Source organism: Bombus flavifrons, chromosome 16 (assembly GCF_040668555.2).
Source record: "Bombus flavifrons isolate JBK064 chromosome 16, iyBomFlav1_principal, whole genome shotgun sequence".
NCBI classification, from domain to species: domain Eukaryota; kingdom Metazoa; phylum Arthropoda; class Insecta; order Hymenoptera; family Apidae; genus Bombus; species Bombus flavifrons.
The window spans coordinates 7,260,824-7,283,276 of NC_138457.1; the positions used below are offsets into that span (position 1 = coordinate 7,260,824).

General features: G+C 34.8%; 1 protein-coding gene and 2 long non-coding RNA genes across 13 annotated transcripts; 2 read left to right on the plus strand and 1 right to left on the minus strand.

The window, feature by feature from the left end:
• The first annotated feature begins 669 nt into the window (after positions 1–669).
• Positions 670–15,966, plus strand: LOC138188244 (sex-lethal homolog). Of its 9 annotated transcripts, XR_011175432.1 has the most exons (7): positions 670–807; positions 4,530–4,836; positions 4,912–5,087; positions 5,175–5,288; positions 6,085–6,245; positions 11,759–12,123; positions 12,864–13,005. XR_011175432.1 is itself a non-coding variant. In XM_069129850.1 (6 exons), the coding sequence occupies exons 1-6, from the start codon at positions 752–754 to the stop codon at positions 13,118–13,120; spliced, it is 1,071 nt and encodes a 356-aa protein (XP_068985951.1). In that variant the 5' UTR covers positions 670–751; the 3' UTR covers positions 13,121–15,966. The 9 variants fall into 9 exon arrangements, 8 of the variants coding, with proteins under 8 accessions (XP_068985951.1, XP_068985958.1, XP_068985954.1 ...); XM_069129850.1 differs by lacking the exon at positions 11,759–12,123 and having other exon boundaries at positions 12,864–15,966; XM_069129857.1 differs by lacking the exon at positions 12,864–13,005 and having other exon boundaries at positions 11,759–12,705.
• Positions 10,773–19,869, minus strand: LOC138188255 (uncharacterized). The gene is made up of 3 exons (XR_011175440.1): positions 19,749–19,869; positions 12,622–12,792; positions 10,773–11,200 (listed from the first exon to the last, which is right to left on the minus strand). It is a non-coding gene; the product is annotated as an uncharacterized LOC138188255 (long non-coding RNA).
• LOC138188250 (uncharacterized) lies at positions 19,791–22,444 on the plus strand. Of its 3 annotated transcripts, none has more exons than XR_011175435.1 (2): positions 19,791–19,924; positions 20,244–22,444. It is a non-coding gene; the product is annotated as an uncharacterized LOC138188250 (long non-coding RNA). The 3 variants fall into 3 exon arrangements; XR_011175433.1 differs by lacking the exon at positions 19,791–19,924 and adding an exon at positions 20,032–20,159; XR_011175434.1 differs by lacking the exon at positions 19,791–19,924 and adding an exon at positions 20,054–20,183.
• Positions 22,445–22,453: the final 9 nt, after the last annotated feature.

Below are 22,453 nucleotides of genomic sequence, written 5' to 3' on the forward strand. Positions count from 1 at the left end.
TCTAAACAAGATATTTAACTTTTCAGTTATAAGATTTTAAGAAACAATAGAAGTTAGCGCTCCAGAAGGAACTTAACCTTTACGCGATCAACTACTGTTCACCGATATTCTTCATACAACTCGTCACATCTAATTAATTTGTATTTAATTTTTTATCTGTTTCAAATAAAACAAGACGATTAAGAACTAAGAAATCTAACTTCTTCGAAACATCAACATCTACAAGAAACTTAAGTAATCTAACCTCTACGATCAACTGCTATCAATCTTCCTACGATTCGTTACATTTAATTGTGTATTTAATTTCTCATCTGTTTCAAACAAAACATGACATGGATAAGGAGATTGTAATCGTATATTTCCCATATTCATTATTCGTGCTTTGTTTGTCGTTTATTATGAAGCGTCGCAGGTGGTAGTAACCTGAACGATTTCAACTCACTAGTGAGCGAAATCATCTGTGCAACGAATTTGTAGAAAAAATTTTCCATGGAGTGTTAGAATTGCATCTTCGAAGCTGATTAAAAAATTCGAAGCAATCTCGGAGCGGGAACCACAGTATATTTCATTATAGTTAGTGCGCACGTGCATGTTGGTAGCGCAGTCGTGAAAAAAGGAAATTTCTATAAAATGCGCCAGTGCATCCGAAAAGCATCGTGAATGCGACACGACCGATACGCGAAAATGAAAAATCGCCCGCTACGACAGAAGATACTCTAATACTTAGTGTTATGTTTCGCGTACGCTCGGGATGGCCACACACGAACAAAACGAACGTATGCAAGGCAGTATGAATCCCCAAGCGGGGTAAGTTTCCTATTTAAACTTGATTTTCTTAGCTGAAAACATTTTACGTTGACAAAAAGATCGAAAAAATTGCTTGCTAACAATCTATTGCGTTTTATTAGTCATGGAATCTATATCGAGGTTAGAAATTGTGGTCGTTGTATTTTTAATACATAAAACTGTTGTTTACATATCTTAACATTATATTTTTATATCTTTTGAAAGTTTAGATGATGTTTATTGTATTGCTGTTTCTACTTTTGTTTGGTGTATGATAATTTGGATGAAATATCGAATTTTAGATAAACCGAAGGAACGATCGTGTTAAGTTTCCCGGAAGTAGGCTCGTGGTGGTAGTGTATAATAGCGCAATGCAGTGGCTTGAGAAGTTAAGAGAGACTGGATTTTTAGAATTTTTAGAATATCTACGTATATAACGAAATATCGATATTTAAAATTATTATTAGTAGACTGTGGGCTTTGATGCACTATTATATTTTTATGAACATAACTAAGAAAGCGGAATTTAAATAGAAAGTTGTTTTATCTACTAACAATAAATATTATAATAATTACCCTACTTTAGATATTTTACATAATTTTGCATAGTGTATGGATTCTGCAGACCTTTGCACCCTTAAATTTCCTCCAAATGCATAAACAGCTACTAATAATTAGGCCGAAGACTTTTATGCATTTATGCAATATTTTAAGATATAAAAATGCAGAAAATCTATGAAAAAATACCTATATGGAATATCCAAAGTATACTGTTTTCTATATCTTCTCTTATACTTGATAGGTAAAACAATTTTCTACCAAGGTTCTAGTTTTTTAAATTACTTTCTCTAAAATGCGTATTTGCATAAAAATTTGCAATTTAGTTATTAGATACGTTATGTACTTATTTTGAGCAGCGTTATCGCCTTTTTTCCCTTTTCTTATATGTAATATACGTATAAATAGGACAAGTATAATGCAGATAAATTCCACCGATTAAAAGAGTAACCTCGTTTCCTGAAACAAAATAGGGTGTAAAAGAAAAATGACGGTTGTGCGACCCAAACAAGAACAAAGTATGTCGGTTCTGGTTTCGTAAAATCTTACTGCGATAGGATTGTACAAGCTTTTTCAATATCACGTTAAACTCAAGCTACATAGTAAAGTCGCGCGTTAAATTTGCGATGTTCGCAGTTCCTTATTGGGAGGCATTTCCAAGGTATGTTTAACAAAAATGTGTTCGCAAATTTAGTTACACATCCATACATAATATATAATAATAGAGTCCAAATAATTAAATTTTCTGTCGTTCGCGTAGAAATGGTACATTAATTTTATTTATAAAATCGCGGCTATAATTCTTTTTAACGATTTTCTGTATTAAGTGATTATAATGAATATTAAGAACAGAATAATTTTGAAAACTAGTAGTCATAGATTTATTCTATTTAAAAATCGACGTTGAAAGGAATAGAATAATGAGAGAAATTGGCATAGGCCCCGGATTCATGTAAACATGCGCCAGAAATTTAGGCGGGATGTCCCGCTCCATGCGCATCCCCATTGTACTGGGCGTTTCATTTGTTAGGGAGTTAATATATGTACCTAGTAATATATATGCATACATACTTGTAAAATTTCGATAATAATATTAGATCAATTGTGCAAAACGGCCCTGTACAGAAAAAATATTACAATTTTTTGTGAAAAGATTTTTGATCAAACATAACATATATTTGATATTTATATAAATTATGTCTTGTATTTTTAACTAGAACTTCTAACTTGTGAGCTTACTAATATTATTAGTTAATTGAGCTCTTGCACCATATCTTATACTATGTATGCACTTGTAAAATTGCGTTCGTAATATTAATTCAATCGTACAAGACAGACCCCTACAGTGGAAATATATAACCACTGTAAAAAAGTTGTTAATCAAGCATATATAATATTATTGAATATTTATATAATAATATTTTTTACTTCTAACTACAACATCTAATTTTTAAATTTACTAATATTATTAGTACTAATTAATAACTGGAGAGGTATTTCCATTCTGGTACTAATAATTATGACGTGTACATAGTGTATTATAATATAATTATAATTACTATATCTAATGTAATTATATAATATATTAATAATATTAGTCAGTAAATTACTGTGAATTGTTAGAAAGGTCTTAATAATATTAGGTACAGATTTAAAATGTACCAACGAATTGAAACACTCTGTAAGTTTGTTCGGAGTGAGAGTAGCGTAGTGGGGTAGCGTGCCGCGAGAGGGTGCCGTGCGAGGCAGGTCAGGGCTGGGGCTCAGTACGTTTGCGTACGCCGTGTCGTTCGCATCGTGTTACGTTCCTCCGCGATTCTTCGCTCGCTAACTACTCCATTTCTCTATGTATCGAGCCCTTCTCTGTGAAATTAACTAAACCACACTAAAGACCATCGATGTATGATAATCAAGTGTGTGCATTATTCGTGATGGTGCAACGATTCGCTTACATAATTGTTGGCGTGCATTAAGCCAGAGAGTTGCATATACGCGCGTGACACAAGTGAGAGTGCGTGCACTGCTCCTTTTCGCTGCTCTTCTCCCACTATACACGTCAGTTTCTTTCTTCACATCTTCTTCCCGCTTCGGTATGTATATCTTATTTCCACACTCCCATATAACCACTCATTAAACTAAGGTTTATATCTTCAGGTCCGTCTGTCCTTTTCCTTCGCCTGCTCTGGTGCCCTCTTTTCCTCTCACTCCCTCCATATTCTGACAGCTTGGTCGATTCACGAATCTGCCGGGCCTTTTCCCCGGGCTTCTTCAAAATAAGGCCAAAAGGTTACTTTCTCTCACTCAACTCCTAATTCTGATTTCCTTCTCTTTTTTTCCCTCCATTATTTTTCTTTCTCCATCTCTTTCTAGCGTTGACTCAGCCGTTACATTACCTCGAGAGAATTCATCACTGACTCGGTAATGAATGACAACGAAATGAAGAAACGCGTTCTCAAGTCGCTAATAAAAATCGAGCACGAGCGCGTAAATAATAAACAAAACCAGACACAAGCGATCGAATACGCGGAAGTTCTCGTCAACGAAGCGTGCTCTCCTCCCCCTTTTTTTTCACAATTCGATGAACGTGCTTACGAGTAGAGAAACATTGCTACATTGAAAAATAGATACCTTCGTTCTAGGACACCTTCACGGGTACTCATTGTTAAAATCGTATTAAAATGGAGCTAATTTTTTAGTCAGTTTGTCCATTCATATACACATTTATCACCTCTGTTACATTTTCATGTAAAAAGGTTATGATACATAAGCATTTTATATAGGAGTACACTAGTATTTGCATTATATCTGGAAATTGAACTATTATATATTACTTTGGTAGCTGTTTGTTAGCTAAGTGATATCTTTCTGTTTAGTTTCACGATTGACATGCTACGTTATTGGTTTGATTTATGTTGGTTTCATTCATGGCTACTCTTGCTGGTTCCGTTTTGTCCTTACTTGCCTTTGTTTGTTTGTTTCTGACACACAGGTCTGGCATCATATACATATATGTATATATGCAGATTTATTTTCTATTTATTTTCAATTGCTTAAAGAAAATGAGAGCATTCAAAAGCGCAGACAGAGCAACGATCATGGCATTGCACGGGGAAAACGTAGTAATGATTTTGTTTATATTTTTTGTATTTGCTGACCCCATCAACGATTATGCTGGGACGTATCAGGTGGAGTACGCAGCAGTCAGAGCCACAGAACTCACAGCCAGCAACAACAGATCAACAAGAACCGCAGAATCAAACGGAGAGTCAGAAAACAGAACAAGAATTTACCAAAATGACAGATCAACGAGAACAACAACCCCAGCCACAACAGCAGCAACAGCAACAACAACAACAAACCAAAGGCAATGAAGAACCAAGAACGAATTTGATCATCAATTATCTTCCACAGAGTATGACAGAGAAAGATCTTTATAGTTTGTTTGTAACTATCGGACCTGTGGAATCTTGTCGTGTTATGAAAGATTATAAAGTAGGTTCATTACATGAAACTATAATCAGTTTATATATTTTTACAAGAATCTACATTTATCATTTTATTTTATAGACAGGATATAGCTACGGTTTCGGCTTTGTTAATTATGCGAAAGCAGAAGATGCAGCCACTGCTATAAGTACTTTAAATGGACTCCAAGTCCAGAATAAAAGGCTAAAAGTGTCTTTTGCACGGCCATCTGGTGAGGAGATCAAAGAAACTAATCTTTACGTAACAAATTTGCCAAGGTATATTATGATATTTAATATAAATTTATCTATTAGTAGATAAAAATTGGAACGTATAGTAATGATATTACACCATGTTTGTTTCAGAAATATAACTGAAAGTCAGATTGATGATATATTTAGCAAATACGGAAATATCGTGCAAAAGAACATTTTAAAAGATAAGCTCACTGGATTACCAAGGGGTGTAGCATTCGTGAGGTATGTTTCTTTCACTTTTGTAGCATCCCATTCTTAAAATCATCTAGTACTATCAAGTAGTCTTGCGAAAATGTATTACAAAGAGACAGTTCCATTTAGCATTAAAAGGCAAATTGTCGTGCTAATGAAAAATATAAGCTCATACTCCTTGGCGCATTGCCATTCTTGTCATAATTAGTAACATAACATCCTAAGCTGGTAACAAACTATGATGGAAGTATTCATAGAAATGTATTCTCTATGTATTGGTTGATCAATTACATTTTTATTGTTTTCATTATATGTACACCATGTGCTTAGAAAATTGGAGCAGTTATTAATTGACAGATACAGCTGTTGATACATAGTAGACAAAAACTGCCTAGTCATTATGCAATTCGTATCCGCGCGTGTTGGATACCTGTATTTATTTTCCGAGATCTTTGGTGCCAAATTATTTTTGTACCGTTCCTCTGCCGTTTGTTTCACTTGCATAATTTCGATTTACCGACCACTGACCTAGTTAGCCATCGTGAATTGTGCATGCAACTAGATTTCTGGTTTGTTGTAGGAAAATAGTCTGGGAAGTGTGTCAAGCATCTGGAAATAGAATCGAAACTAGTTTGACAAATTTCTTAATTTTGGCAGATTTAAGGACTCGTTAACTCGTGTTCTATATAGCACGCTCTAGATAGTTCTTTCAATCTCAACCTCATACGTTATTACATAGATCTGGCAGGGGTTACTCGCGTCCATTGCCAAGTAAACCTTTTTGGTTGATTTTTAATGTTTGTTTCTGGTTACTGTGTCCCTATAGATTCGACAAGCGGGAAGAAGCACAAGAAGCGATCGCACGACTACACGGTACGATACCAGAAGGTGGATCAGAGCCACTTAGCGTAAAAATCGCGGAGGAACACGGAAAACAGAAAGCGGCATACTACGCTGGATGGCAGGCTGGTTACAACCAGAGTCGAGGTAAGTAGTTTCGATTTTCTTGATAGACAATTAGTCTTGCCCGAGTTTCTTTCGTTCTCAACCTGACAGTAGAAATTACTTCCTTGAAGAACAAATTGTAAAAATACAAATTTCATAAAGAACATTATGTATTATAAATCTTAATTTGTGAATAATTATGATATTTGATTTTTACTGACAGGTCAGATCTGCATTTTGGCTTTCTATGAATCTTACTAAAATCGCAGTAAACCATTGTTTTGTTATCGGCATATTGTTGAACCGTAGAAGCACTAAGATCTTGAAAGATCATTTTTCCATAGAACACATCTCTATTTATTCCTGTCTCTATCGTTTTCTCTCACTTTTTCCTTAGTTCCTGATTTTTTCAAATTGTCGTGTTAGTTTTCTCCGTTTCTTTTCTTTTTCTTGCGATGATACGCGCGTAATTGCGAGAACAGAGGGTAATGGTCATTGTAACAAATTTTGTAACGTAGTTGCAAGGTGTACAAAATTTTTATGTCTATCTGAAACACGTTGTCCAGGATGCGAATGATCTCTTCCAATTTGAAATTTTTCTTCGAAAGAGCGTTCGCATCATTGACGGCGTGTAAATGTGAGATCATGTCTAACATTTGAATTGTTTGCCAGATATGGCTGCATCTAAATCAATGTACAGCGAAGATTGAAAATGCTGTTTGCGTTCTAATGCGCGCAACGAATAATGCAGCAGATTCTCTGCGAATGTGTGGAGACACGTTTCTTGTCGCGCCTGTTTTGTTTCTCTGTGTTCTTTCTGTTTTTGTTACAAGTTTTTTTGACTTTGTGCGCATGAGATTGTTTCACGTGAAATTGAGAAATAAGAAAAGAAAGAAAAAGAAAAAAAAAAGTAAGAAACATAGAAGATCTCTTCTGACAGTGGTGTTCAGTTGATGAAAGAATGAAAAATCTCCTTGCAGACGGACCCAAAAGACAGTATTAATGAAACAGACAAGAATGCAAACATGTAGTGTCGCTGTGATAGAAATGTTTTTGTGTGTGATGATCTTTAGTGGACAAAAAGCAAGAAATGAAAAGAAAAAAAAGACTGAAATATGTCGTATCCTGCTAGAATCAGTGGCAGCTTGTGATTATTGAAAGAAAAAAGAGAAACACTCGCTAAGTTGTATTCTGCACACAAGGCTGGTTTTTTAGAAGTTTGTTTTTTTTGGACATTGCCTGGTCAACGAAATTGTAACTCTGTTTTTCTAGTTGCCGATGCTGCTGTTACTATGTTGATTTTGCCTCATCGTTTCTCAAATTTGTTCAAACCATGCTGTGGAGCATCATCCTAGTTCTATACATTTTTGTGTCAGCAAATTATTGTATAATTATGTACGTCTTTAAGCTGTTTTTTGTACTTTCTTTTGGTAAGACATACCGTTTCGTATTACATATACATATATGTTTTGTTACTTATTTAAGACTTTGGAAATACATTTTCTGTTTAAGAAGATATTTGTTGCTTCCTCTTATGATCCTTCAATGATGAACGTGCGTGCGAGATACTTGTTTTTTTTCTTTTTATGTCTCTAATTATAATTAATTAGGGCTTAAGGTTTTTTTAAAACACAAGGAAATATGTATGTTCAAAGGAAATATGTACGTTCTGAGTAGGATTCTTCGTAACACGATGTTTTGCGATTTGTTTATACACTGCTCAAAATAAGAATATTTTTGAAATAATATAAGAGAACTACATAAATTAATTCATCAAAAGAATATTATGTTCCCTGTGCAAAAGAATTTGGAGCAGTGTATAAAGCACGCAGCTCTCCTGTCACATAAGTTGTTGTATGCCTGCGAATAATTATTATTTAATGAGCGTCGTTGCTAATCTATGGTTAGTTCTGGACAGATTGCATTTGCAGAAACGTGTGGCTTTGACAGAAAACTTGCTCAGTGCATGGCTGTGTCCTCTTTCAAGCGATTATCATATACAGTAGTGGACAGATGTATTTAGATAAATAGTTTCCTCTTCATACCTGACATTCCATCATATTTAAAGGTCTAAGTCTAATTTACTAGGTGGATAATACGCAAATTAAACGGACATAAAGAATTTTTAGGCTTACAAGTGTTGCACTGTCCACCTATTTTAATGAAACTATTTGTCCAACTGCATTTGTCTCCAAGTGTTTCGTATAACTCTTTAACATGAATCATTTTCATTTCTATGCTCGCCAATCCACAAAGGAGAACGTCTGTACCCAACCAGGAATAAATACCAGCGTTATGCGCATTACCTTTATTAAAAGAAGAACGCAATTTCTTGTTTGGTACTCGTTGTTACCCTTGCAGTTATGATACTATGAATTCCTATTGGTGTAATGAGATTGGCATGATTAAGTGCGCTTAATACCAAGCACAATTGTTACTACCGTTAATTGTAACTGGAGAAAACAGATTCTTAGACAGGAGGAACAAACTGTTGCTTTCTGATTCAATATTTTAGGATTAATTCTTTTTTTCTATGTGAATCCTAGCTTTGTTCGACTTTGCTTTTGTATTATAATAACAAGATGTAAAGTTCCTCAGGCTTAAGCCTGATCTTAACACAAAGCACAACTGTTTGTAATTCAATAAACAACCACACAATTTGCTCAACGAATGTAAACGAGTACTTTGTAATCTATCAGGCAACAAGTCTGTGGTTCGAAGACTCTCCTCCAATAAAGAGGAGCTTCACGATACGGTTTTACTACTAGCAGAGTTTGATTTAACACTTTGACACAAAATATAGAAGACACTCATTAATTAATCTTATATCGTATCAAAGATAACTGCTCAGAAAGTTGATTACTGTGTTAACAATGGATAGTAGTGTCCAATATTTTGATGGTCAATGTGTTAAACAAGAAAAAAGAGGACGTTTCTGGGTTTTACTTAGATAGAATTATTAAGTAATACCCAGTTTAACAACTCTGAATAGCTAGACGAGTCCTTCCTTGCAAAGGTTGCACAATTTTTACGACTGTCCGTTAATCGATACTTTGTTCATTGTGTTCACTGATATCGATTTCTCAGTGAACTGTATAGATAGTAAAGTATGTATATTCATTCATCCTGTAAGACGAATCGCGACTATTTATTCTCATTAGATAAATTATATCTCGTCTTGTAAAACTAATGGATGAAATTTGCCGACGAAAATTGTCTTTCTAAAGATAATTCGAACAGTAGACAAGCGAATAGGCTTGAGAAAAAGCATTGTATTTGGTGATATGTCGTTGCTAAAGCAACAATATTGAACGAAAGGAAAAATGGCAATCGTCCTTTCGAATTGATCGCCATTTTTCCATGTTATAAAGTTAAACGATCTTCGCTGTTACTAACTTTCGTCCTTTTAATGCTAAATACATAAATATATATATATATATATATATATATATATTATTATTATTATTATATATATATAATATATATATATATAAATATATAATATATATATATGAATCGGTCGAGAAAAAATGGTGAATTTCGAATTAGCTAGAATATATGAGAAACACACGTATCTCCTACGACCCTGACAATCGTTCCTTTTTTTAGTCGACTTTTCGCGACTGTTCGAAGTATAATTATGACGTGGACGCTTTCGATATATGGTCCGTATTGACGTTATAAAATAATAGATCTCCCTTGGTAGGAGGTACGATTCATCTTGCTCCTATATTAATAACACGTTCAGGTGCATGATCAAGAACGGGAGTGCATGATCTTCTTTCGCTTGAATAAATTGTTTCTTTATTTACACAAAATTCAAATTTATATAAAATTATATATGTTATAAAAAATTGAAATTGTAATAATAATGTGGATGATTAACATAAATGAAGATGATTAGTATTGAATATTCTGTAGAGAAATGATTAGAATGGTTGGCTTTTTCAATCAATTTTTTCAATTATTATTATTCAGATGTAATGTGCCTAATAAACCTAAGATATAATTTGACTAGTGAGAATGAATTTAATTAATTTAAAATGAATTAATAAAAATCTGGAAAAAGCTCGAAAAATGAAAATAATAATCAAAAGAAAGACAGACTTTATATATAGGATTATGCATTCCCGATTGACGAAAAATTTGGGATTTAGAAAATAGAAACTCTTTAGGAATTTAATATTGCGAATGCGCCGGTATTTGAGCCCTTTGCACACAATTACGTCTGTTGTAAAATTCCTATCGCTGCGAAATTCGAATTAAAGAACAAGTAAAAGACAGACGGATCGGTCGCTGCGATAGGGCTGAAAAAAGAGGAATGGTAAAAAAAAATGGGAAGCTGGGATAATTTAACACCGAGAATTTAATTAGTACTTAAGTTAGTCGGGTTAATGAGTAAGATTTTCAAATATTCCTTTAGAATATATTCATGTTATGAAATGATCTCACGTTGTTCTTTCCAAAAAAGAAAAAAAGAAAGAAGAAGAAACCGAAAGAAAAAAGGATTTGAAAGGAATAAAAATCGAAATGGAGATTATTTCTGAAAGATCTAAAAATTCCCTAGGAACTCTGGTAATAACAATAAAATTTGAAAAGTAGAAACGATCGTTCCCATTGTCGCAATAATATTGAATGAGAGCAATAAAAATGATTACGTTTATGGATGAAAGAACGACGCGAGTGTTCAGTGTAAATAAATCGAAATTCTAATTTTTAACTTAACATGTTAAGTAGTAAATTGTAAGGTCTAACGGATCGAAGATTGTGCGAAAATGGTTATAATCCCGAAGTCTAGTAGTGCTAACGATGGCTGTGATATGGAATAAGGAAATAACTAACGAGAGAATGAATAAAAAAAGAAAGAAGTGGAGTATCCGGGATATACAACGGATAAAAACTTACTTCTCTTTTCCTCGCTCTCTTGCTTTTTCTCTTCTCTCTCATTCTCTTCTTCTTGAGTCGAGAAATCACCAGAAAAATTCATCATCCAATTCCTGTATTAAAAGCTTCAAAAATTTATTCAGAACACGTAAAAATATTCCTCTAGAAAAATTATAATATGTGGAATTTGAAGTAAAAATTGGGAAAAATGTCGTAAGAATTTATCATTTATCTAGAAAGATTTTTACAGAGTAACTTGAGAGCGACGAAATTGGAGGGGACAGAGAATTATGTCTCGGTTGAAAATGCCTGCGACATTCCCAATAATATATTCATCATCGTATTTTTCTTTTTCTTCTACCGAAACGAATATTTAAAAAAAGGAGAGAAAATCGAAAAAACACGGTTATGCGATCAACGTTTTACTGTAATTAATTGATCTCACTTTACCGAAAATTAGATTCGATTCTAGCGTTTAAAATGATCGACATATTTGCAAGATGCAGAGTGAACCGGAAGTGGCGCTATCATCTACAAAATAACGCCCCCCCTCTCAACTATTTAGAACTGATCGTAATTACCAAGCACAATTTTTCTCTTGTAATTCATTGTTTTAAGCGGAGAAGATATTTGTAACATAACCTAATTAAGCGTTTCTTTTCGATTTCCAGTTCACTCTGCGCACCTGTAAAGAGACACACGCATACATGATACACACACAGGACACGTTACATTGATATAGTAGAGAGCTACAAATATGTACGTGGTATATGGGTAGACTAAACGACAATTGTTGTACGAACATTTCCATTTAAGAAAACGTGTGTTGAACGCACGAAATACGTGCGTCGAGTCGTATCGAGAAACTGGCCTAACAACGTACTTATGGCTTTTGTGCTGATGATATCCCACTTATCCAATATAGTTGATTCCGATATATCATCATTAGACTGCGGATTTTTATTCACTTATGGAAGATTTGAAGGTTCAAACATGCACACCATGCATATAATATGCAAAAGTATTGGGCTACCTCGTAAGTAACACAGTTTTTCTGACAATTAAGTTTAAAAGAATGAAAGTTGTTACTACTGAAGTTTTATAAAATTGAGATAAAAAGCTTCAGAAAAAGATAAGGAATTATAAGAAATAAAATCATACTGATTAACTGTACTGGTCAATTGCCATCATGCAATGTTTTATTTTCATTTAGTATACAAAAATCAGCGACCATATTACTTATGAGATGGTTTAATATATAGAATATTCGTATTTAAACGCTAATTAAGCAGTACAGTATTCGTTATAATATTTAGTACACATTTGAAACAAATTTCTATTTAGGTACCATTTCTTTAGTTATGTTCATAAAAATCCGCAGTCTAATCATCATTATTACCCCATTCAACAAAGAGGATACTTGAATTGCTTGAAAAAGAATGAACGAACGGGAATCATAGTCATCATCAGGACAAAACATGACAAGTTTGCTCGAGATTTTTTCAGACACGCCCCCCGCATAAGTATCTCATACCTTTCTTATTCCTTGTTGCTACACGGGTCTACGTGATTCTGTAGTCGCTCGTTAAATTTGATTAAAATGATTAGAAACGAACAATCAGCATCTGTCCACTTTATTCTATACACCATCTACCTGTTTATGTATATTCTCGCCGGTTTCCTTTAGAACTATTCCATTCTTAACCTGGAAATTAAAAGAAGAATTTTCATTTCTAAAAAAATTATTGGTGATACTGATTAGTGAAATGTTTTCAGGTGCTGGAGGCGGCCTGGGAGGTGGAGGAAGGGGCAGGGGAATTGGTGGACCGCCAGGAATGGGCATGGGTATCAGTGGAGGTGGGCCAGGAATGTTAGGAAGAGCGGGAGGTGGTTTCGGGCCGCGTGGCGGGCCACACAGCAGTTTTCTCGGCGGAAGTGGCGGCCCTGGCGCCATGAGAATGGAGAAGATACACCCACATCGCTTCAATCCTATCGGTATGGGCGGCGGCTACGTGCAGTCCCACTTCTGGTGACCTAGCGTCGTCGACGACCTAGCTCGCAAGACAGCACCGGCTATGTACCTTTCTTCGTCCGACCGGAGACCAAGCAGCGACGACCGTTGTTGTTCGTAACTCTGTCGAATAAGCATACGTTACCCTCGAGCGATCGTGAAATCAAGGAGACACCATGAAGACGCAACCAGGATCGATAAAAGGCTGCTTCGATTAAACAGTATAGAGACAAAAAGACACACAGGGTATAAGTTGAGCAGCCTAGCGTCCTTATACTACGACTTCCCTCGTATGTCTCCAACGACGTTCAGCTCGAGATGCTTGAGGACTGACTGATCAAGGATGTGTAAATTATTACGCATAGTATTTAATGTTTCTACGTGCCTGTACCAAAGCTCAGAACACCTAGTATTGTACATCCGGCGATGGGTGTTCAGTCGTTAGACTTTGTTAAAAGAACGTCTCTCGAGGTCTTGCATATCGCCGAAGATGTTGTCTTGAACGCTTCGAAACTGTGTGTCCATTCGAAGCCCTCCAAATAACGTAAATAAGTAACGTAACATAATCATGAGTGTTTAACGAGGTTAAAGATCGTAATTGTTGCATTGTGTCGCCATCAGTTTCTGCTAATTATTTTGTTTCGAGGTATTCAAGAGTCGCTAGAAGGAATAGCGCGAACATTTCGGAACGGTATATATCAAATATATATATAAAAAACGTTTGATGACGATAGGAGGAGAGTATGATGCTGGACCCATCGCTATTTCTACGTCGCTTTTTATCGTTAATATCTTATCCCTCTTTTCCGTATCTAGCTTTAATATCTTCGTTCCATTGTGCGTTTAAATTAATGGCGTTCATTACCGCCAACAAAATAATGATCCTCAAATGTTTTATTGCGTTAAGGTACAAAGGGAAAGGTAAAAAAATGAAGGAAAGAACAAACAGGAAAAAGAACGTTTGGTTATCGAGTCTATGCCCATGTTAGGCCGAGCTTGGTTGAGACTCGGTAACAAAGTTACGTTGTGCTAAATTAGCTCTGTTATCGCACCTCTGAGATCGTTGATAGACGAATTCTCGTGAGATTCTATCTTTCTTGCAATCGAAACGCAAACGCGATGCGAACAACCCTTTTATCCTAACTAACATTTAAGGAGATTGTTGTGAGGTATACTGCAGGCTAAAATCCAAGATGTTTTCAATAACGGACAGCAAACTGAACTGGTACTCGATACTTTGAAACTGTTCATATCAACTGTTTCAATTGCAAATAGTCTTGCAATGATTGTTTCAATTAAGTTCTACCTAATCTTACATCTTTTACCAGAGTCCTGTAAACATATATTTTAATGAATAGACTGCGAATATTCAGGCATTTATGGAAAATTTATGAATGCAAAGATACACATAATAGGCCAAAGTATATAAAATGTCAAGAGTAGTACTTGATAGATATTTGAGCAAAACAAATTTCTGTGTAGAATCCATTTCATAAAAATTTGCATAAATATTCGTAGTCTATTAATGAATTCTTACCTTGCTTAACACTTAATCAATCGCGCGCACCACAGCGAGCTATACGTCTCTCACCGTAACCTAACCCCAACCTATACGCTGTCTATCGCGCATTTTTCCAAGTAACGCGGACTATTATTCACTGCTTGAAAAACAAAGAAGTCTAAAAATTGTTTAAGTGGTCAATTATATTTTGCGGTAATGATTTTATTTAATGATTTCACATATTGTTTATATAAAACATCAAATTAAGAGTATATATTGAAAGTATACAAAAATATAGGTAAAATTAAAAACATTAAAGATGACTGAAGATAAATAACACGACTTGAACGTGAAATTAAAAATTCATAATGGATCTTAATATTTTTTTATAGTGTGGTATCATTCGATTATAACTTTATCTAGTCATAACTGATAGTGTAACTTTTTAATTAATTTTAACACCACTAAATTGGTGTATTTTATTATATACTGTACTTTATAAAAGCAGAAAAAGTGGCGCAATTAATTGAGAACAATTCCAGGTAAACAATAACTGATCATAACAAAAAGAAAAAAGAAAACACGTTGTTAAGGTCAAAATGGTAGATCTCCCCTTTCGGTTATGCAGCGATGTATTTTAAAGTGGGGAGATCTCCCTATTCGATTGGCTAAGTGTTAAGCTAACAAACATAGATGATCAAGTACCTGTTGATTATTTTGCTGTAATCCTAATCAAGTACCTGCCATTAAACTGATTCTTTGCAAGTTTGTTAACAAGTCAGATAATTCTTGTATTTTTGGCCAGCAGAGTGCCTCTTATTGTAGTTCAATTCGAATAAGGATATACGATACTCGTGAAACAGTGTTTCTCTTAGCTTTGATCAGCTTCACGATCGCTCGAGTGCTATGAAAGCCAGCAAGAGGCTGGCTAAACCAGAAGCCTCCTTTTTCCTTGATAGTTGAACGTTTTAATACTTTTAAATGAGCAGGAAACGGGAGGCACGTTGAGGGCAGAAGCTAAGAGTTCTACGTGTTGTTGTACATTTCCTTTTTAATGGTTCTAACTCTTGAAACTTTATCGAAAGTTTAACGTTAAGAAAAAGAGTTTTTATCGGAGTCAGCGTATAAGGAAACTGTGTTTCCTGTGCTCCGAATGGCATTGGACCACGGTGGTTGCGAAATAACTTTGTTGAACGAAGCCTTTTAGTTTCATTTTCCTCCTAGAACTCCAGCAAAATATTGAAGAACAGCTTAGCTTATTTTTGTATAATTAAGAATATGATCCGTAGATCGTCATTCTTATACGTAGATCGTTATACTTAAAAAGCTCAAAAAAAAAAAGAAGGAAAGGAAAAGAAGAAAGAAAATGCAAAGCACCACCGTTGTCCACAGTATCGCCGCAAATTGTACATAACTTGTAATTGAAAATACGTCATTATCACGGCACGTCGTAGACAAAAATGAGACTGACTTTTTATAGGTGACAAATTTTACGCGAACAATTTTAAACATTGAAATTGCCTTATTATTATCGTCGCAAAATAATTGCAAAATCTTTTTTTTTCTTCTACGTTCTTATTTCTTATTTCTTCTTCTTCCTCTTTGTTTTATTTTTTTTTTCTTTTAAATTAATCGCAGCGAAGAAACGGAGCTAATCCGTTTATAGTTGCAACTGCATTCACCGCGGACATAACAAACATTGCACTTTATATTATTCGATGACGAATATGTAATCTCTTAAAAAAAGGAAAAAGATTGCTATCACGTTACATAGGAAATTGTTTTACTTTACCGACGGAATCATTAGAATTTGATCGCTAATGTCATTTTGTTAACAACATTCATATGATCACATACTCTCTTTCTCTCTCAGTCTTTCTCTCTCTCTCTCTCTTTAATTGGTAGTTATATAAGAACTAATTATTTAAGACGAAATAAAATGTATGTGAAAAAAGAAATATGGAGAGCTCTGCTGGTTGTGTGTTTGTTGATAGAGGATGAGAAAAAAAAACAGTCAGCAGATTGTTCAGAATGCATGATTATTTATTGTGGTCGCACTAAAGCCACGACTTACCACTTTTTTTCTCGTTTTTCTTTTTTTTTTATTTCTACACCCATGTACAAAGAACAATGAAAAAAAGTTCAGTAATTGTTAACGACGTGAATGAAGAGAAAAAAAATGTTCACTGATGCGATTCACTGAGTACGGTGTTGCCCTTCAAAAGGCAGCTTGCGTTTGTAAAGTAGCAAAGTGCCCGATGACGAGCCGCAACGTAGCCAGTTCAGGATCATTTCCACAATTCCAGAACACTCCTTGTGACAATACTGCAAGCAAATGCAAATTTTCCCCATTCAATGTCCAATTGTCACTGTTCAAATTCCAGATTCAGACTTAAACACTTTTACATGATATGTAGAATTGATTTTTGTCACATCGTACACAGTAACATTGAAATGTTGGAAGAAAGATCAGAAACAAAAATCAGCTTGGTTCATGATGTACATTCTAGGGAGATTGTCTTTTGACTGAGTGTTCTTGTGATTCAAGCAGGAACTTTATAACTGTTCAACTTGTACACCCACAGGACGCTGCGGTTTAAAGATTAGCCCAGCTACTTGCAAAGAGGAAACAGGAAGGGGCGGATAGCTGCACAAGATATCACTTTTGGTAGATTTATAGCTAAGCACAACAAAAGACATGGATATTTCCTTCTTCATAAATTCCAGGCTGAAATAAATAAAATGTACAATTTTCTGCAATTCTTCCTACGAGTCTCCTGTCATCAGATATTGGATGAAATTATATTTGGAAGTTTGATATGTATGTTAAGCCTATAAAGTGGCATAAATTATAGATAACATTCTCTAATTTAAACCTGAATCTAAATATTTCAAAATAAATATTAAATGAATGCTCTTAGAACAATATCTGCAATATAAATCAATTGTTTTTTCAACTTTTTTCAATAATCCTAGTACCATAATTAGTACCAATTAATATCCAGATATTTAATTCACTGACAACACATTACAGAAACCATTAAGGAACCTGGGTTAATAACCTGAAGCAACCTGAACCTGTAGGCCTCCTAAGAAACAAATTATCCAATCCATTCTGGATCTTCTTCGCAACCCTGCTAATCAAGAACTAGGTCAATCTAAATTGAAGAGGACCTCCTCGACAACTTTTTTTTCCTATATGAAAACGTCAACTAGATGAACATCGTTCGTCTAGGATCGATATAAAATGTTGATCAAAGTGATTTGAAGAGTAAGCCCTAGCATGGTAAGCGTCCTTTGACACGTGCAACATTTAAGGGTCAACTCAGAGTCAGTGGTCTCTCTCTTGACACGATTACAGAGAATTTTTCTAGTTTGTTAGCCATGATTACCTTCATCCCTTGACCTGAACGGGTGTTTTCCCTCCCCTCGTTTTTCTGCTTGCCTCTTTTTCCCTGGGCAACACTCGCGGAAAGCCGGCGGCACTCCCCAGCTCGAAACGCTGCCGTCGGCTGGCATCAAGTGAAACATGAACATCTGCTTCACGCATGGTGAGGATGAGTGTTCCACGTGTTGCTGTATTTTTTCTTCCATTATCTATCTTTACAGGAAAGCTCTAAGAAAATTTTGAAACTTAATATTAGACTTAATTTTACTGAAGCAAAGATTCAATTAAATTATAATTTATTCGATAATCTTTCCCGCTAAGTAGTGCAACACTGTAATTTTTTGAGATGAAACAATTTGATTTAGCGTTAGCAATAAAAAAGATTTTGATATCAGAAAGCACGTTTGAGTTGTCAATAAAAGATATGAAAAATGAGAAGAATATTTTCATGATATGAAAATAATTTTAATAGTAACTGAAAAGAGGAGAGAAACGAGGGGAGAGATTAGCAACAAAGAAGTCTTTTCTTTCTTGGTAGCTAAACAACGTAGTCTGTAGTCTTCAGCATCATCGACTTCTGTGCTCACAGAGCGAACGATTGCGCAATCATGAGGGCCACGTGAGGCCTTTGAAATGCATTCAGTCGACCCGCTTTGACAGGACCACCTGGAATGTTTTTCTAGTAGACCGATAACAACCTCAGCTGCCTCGAGTTCACAAATAATTGAATCACAATACATGGAAAAACTATGTTTTGATCGAATTAATGGAATTAAATGAAGTAATCTAAGAATTATTTAATCTATCATTTAATTTAAAAGTGAAGTTTGTTCTTTTAAAAATACAACTTCCAAATTATCTAATTTTCTTTTTATTATTAATTATTAGATCTGTATATTAAATCGTGGTAATTAGAAATATGATTTGATGAAGAATTTGCATCGCAATACACTTGGAAGGTTACAATAGAGATCGTAAAAATGAAACAAATTATTTGAAGAAAATGAAACCAGAATACGGAACCTGGTCTAACAACTGAATTCTCAGTCGGAAACGCTTTGAAGATTCCCTGGCAGAGCGGAACGAGAATCTTTCCGAGTAGTATTATTGTTGTGACCCAGGATGACTCATACACGTTACGCTGTATGTAGTTGATTTTTCTCGAGTGAATCAACAAGCTAGCGTCGATGCACCGTGCTATACGCTTGAGATCACTTTTCAGCGCAACTGAGTATGTACGTACATATTATGTACTTCCAATATTTAATTTTTATTTTGAACGATCGTTTCTAAGTTCCATGAACTGTGTCAAGTTAATTCAAGTCATACGTAATCGATTCGAAATAAAAGGAGCCAAAAAAGAATATTAGAAGTAACGTAGTCAGTTGAGCCAAGCCTTGACCTGTCTGAAAAGTCCATTTGCATTCACGTTATAATTACTGTATGTGAGACAGCTGTGACATCCGGAACCATATCGAACAATAACTTCATTGAAAGCCTTTGAATTTCTATTTTAATCGCCGCTGTTAGATTACCATTCAATTCTAAGTATTGTGAAACTGAAGAGAAGTTTAATATTACCTTTGAAATCCTAAATTGCAAGTTTGAATCTGTAGCTTTTACTACATATAATAGCTTAGATTATCTATGATTCTTTGAAAAATTGACAATACTTAAAATCTGTTAAATTGTAATGAACTATGCGATCTAAATATCAGATACAATTAAGGAAGTTGAATTAAATAAAGGAAGTTGAATTACATGTATTGAGATGTAACTGGAAATGATAGAGATGAAAATCAGTTGATCCAGGAGATAGCACAGCGGCCCATATCCGTGCTTCATGGAACACCCGATAGATCAGCTTACCAAACACGCGTGGCCCACAAAAAGATATTCGTTTCCGCCCAGCGCGATATCCACGGGATCACAGGAAGGTTACAATAGCAGCTTTCGGACACTATGATATTAACGGATACGTTTTCTTCAATTTCGTTCTTTTAAAGAATTATTAGACCGAACTAATAACTAATAACCTCTTCTCCTTTACATAAACAATAATTAAATGATTAAGAGGACAGAAACTGAAACATAAAACTGAACGTAAATAGAGACTGCATCAACACTACACGGTTTGAAACGGTTTGAACCAGTTTTGTTAAGTGAGAAAACGTGCGAAATTGATGAAGACACAATGTACTATAGCCATCCAGCACGATGTCCCGAGGGCGACTGAACAGTGAACTTGATTTGCAGAACAGCTGCGGAGAAGGGAGGATTCCGAGAGAAAGAAACACGTGGTGCGGTTCTCCGAGTGAAGAGGGGACATTTGGACGCGGGATGCGTGGCTTCTTCTCTGTTGGCCGGCAAATGTAATTGCTAAGTGGATCGCGATGTGAATTTTGACCGCATTAATTTTAGTGCCAATGCGACTTTCAGACCTGCAACTCCCTTCATCGGTTCATCAATATTGTCTTCACACTCCTCGCAAGTAAAACTGGTTGCTGTTAAGTAGGAAATACGTATGCTCTATTCTAGAAGCATTGAAAATACTGTTCGTAAATAATTAGTCAATTATCAAAGGGATTTATCGTGAACTACAATCTCTATTCATAATAATTAGCGATTTTGGTAGTTAGCAATCCATTATATTTCATTTTTAACGCTATTAAAGGCTTCATTTGTAATAATTAAATAACTTAGGGATATTTATTATAATATTTAATAGGTAAAATAAATCTTTATTTGGATTCCGTCTCTTCACGTACATTTATAAAAGTACAAAATTATATATATTTATATAGGTCTACTATATTTAATTTTTAACACAATGAATTCGAAAATAAAATTTTAAAGGAAATAGAGTAGGAAAAGCATTTAGATATAAGTTAATATCTGATCAGAGGACACATTTCCATTGAAAATGTATCAACGTTTTGGAGTCGTTCAGAACCTACCTAAAAGGGGAGAAAAAAGCGTAGATACGCGGCGGAAAAGTAAGATAAACAGAAGCATGTGGAAGAGAGAAAGCAACGGGGATTGGGAAAGGGTCAGGGGGCAGCGTCCTGAGGTGAGGGAGCAGAGCCGGGTCAGAGGAAAATTTGCATTTCCTGTTCACGATGAATAATGCCGCATGGAAAACCGTAGTTGGCCGGTCGTCGAATTAATTCAATAATCCTTGAAATTTCAATGAAAAGGCTATTCGTTTCAAAAGCCATAGAAAAGAAATCGTGTTCGTGGTCGTCGGAAGGAATTTCACTAGGTATTCATTTATGTAACACCTTTATCGCAGTCATAGTATTTTTTATATTCTTCTTATTCACTATATTCTTCATATACTTATCTCTCTTTCTTCTTTAAGGATATAAAATAATTTCTGGAAGCCAAGAACCATCATAAATTCATACTTAACGGAATTCTTTTTCTGAAACGAGATGTAGAAAAGGATGTGAACTTGTAACTAGTATTCTAGAGCTATTTCATGGGGTTGCTTCAAATGGAGGAGGAGGAAGTGGGAGATGGAATGTTTATGAGAACAGCTGTTCCTGCCCTCGGGGTTGTTGACCATTCATACACCTACTTTCATAGAAGCCTTTTTATTAGTAGGTGGATCTTCAGGTACACAGAAGCAACACGTGTCCATTAACTTCGGGGAGTTTTTCTTCCTTTATCTTGAAGTTAACGTTTTACGCGTCTGTTCTTTGTGACTCGAGGTAATCCTAAACAGAATCTTCGTCTAGGATGAATTTGTCAGTAGATAAAAGGATTAGGGTTTGTTTGAAGAAATTTTTAAATAATAATAATTTTAATAAAAATATTGAAATTGAAGACTACGCGAGAAAAAGATTACAAGCCTATTTTTCTTAATTTTTTCAATTTTATAGTATTTGATGGATAAAGAAAACTATCTTAATATGAAGTTAAAATAGGAAATTTTATAAAAACAAGAGGATGGAATATAAAAAAAGAAAGACATTTAATTGTATAAGAGATAATTTATATATCTGTAATAACTTATATAATCCACTTTGTCAATACTTTGTTATACAACTAGACAGAGCCATCTGTTAATAAGCAGCTTAGAATCAATCTTAACAAACATTTTGTAATACATTCTATCTGTCATGGTCATTGAAAGAAATGATTCTCTGAGAATATAGATCAATTGACGAAAAAAAAAAAAAAAAAAAAATAGATGGAAAGATCTTAGAAGGAAATAATGGTATAACGGCCAACTACTCACAGAAATGGAGCACACTTGTCTCTATACAAAAAACCACGTCGGAGCATCTGGAGTTTTGAAAGAGGGACTAGAAGGGGCTTGTGTAAAAACTGTTTATGTAGCTCGCTTGCGTGGGAGCAAGATTTTGCTGTTTCTCAAGATGAGAAATCTAGATTATCTTGACTCGATGATTATCTTCTAGACTCGAAAATATCAAAAACATTTAAAAAAATATATCCAATAC

Bases quoted from the DNA above. Each gene is read 5' to 3' on its own strand.
- LOC138188244 (XM_069129850.1), top strand. From the start codon at position 752: ATGGCCACACACGAACAAAACGAACGTATGCAAGGCAGTATGAATCCC. The intron at 808-4,529 runs GTAAGTTTCCTA...GGGACGTATCAG, and splicing joins AGTATGAATCCCCAAGCGGG to GTGGAGTACGCAGCAGTCAG. The intron at 4,837-4,911 runs GTAGGTTCATTA...TTTATTTTATAG, and splicing joins GTGTTATGAAAGATTATAAA to ACAGGATATAGCTACGGTTT.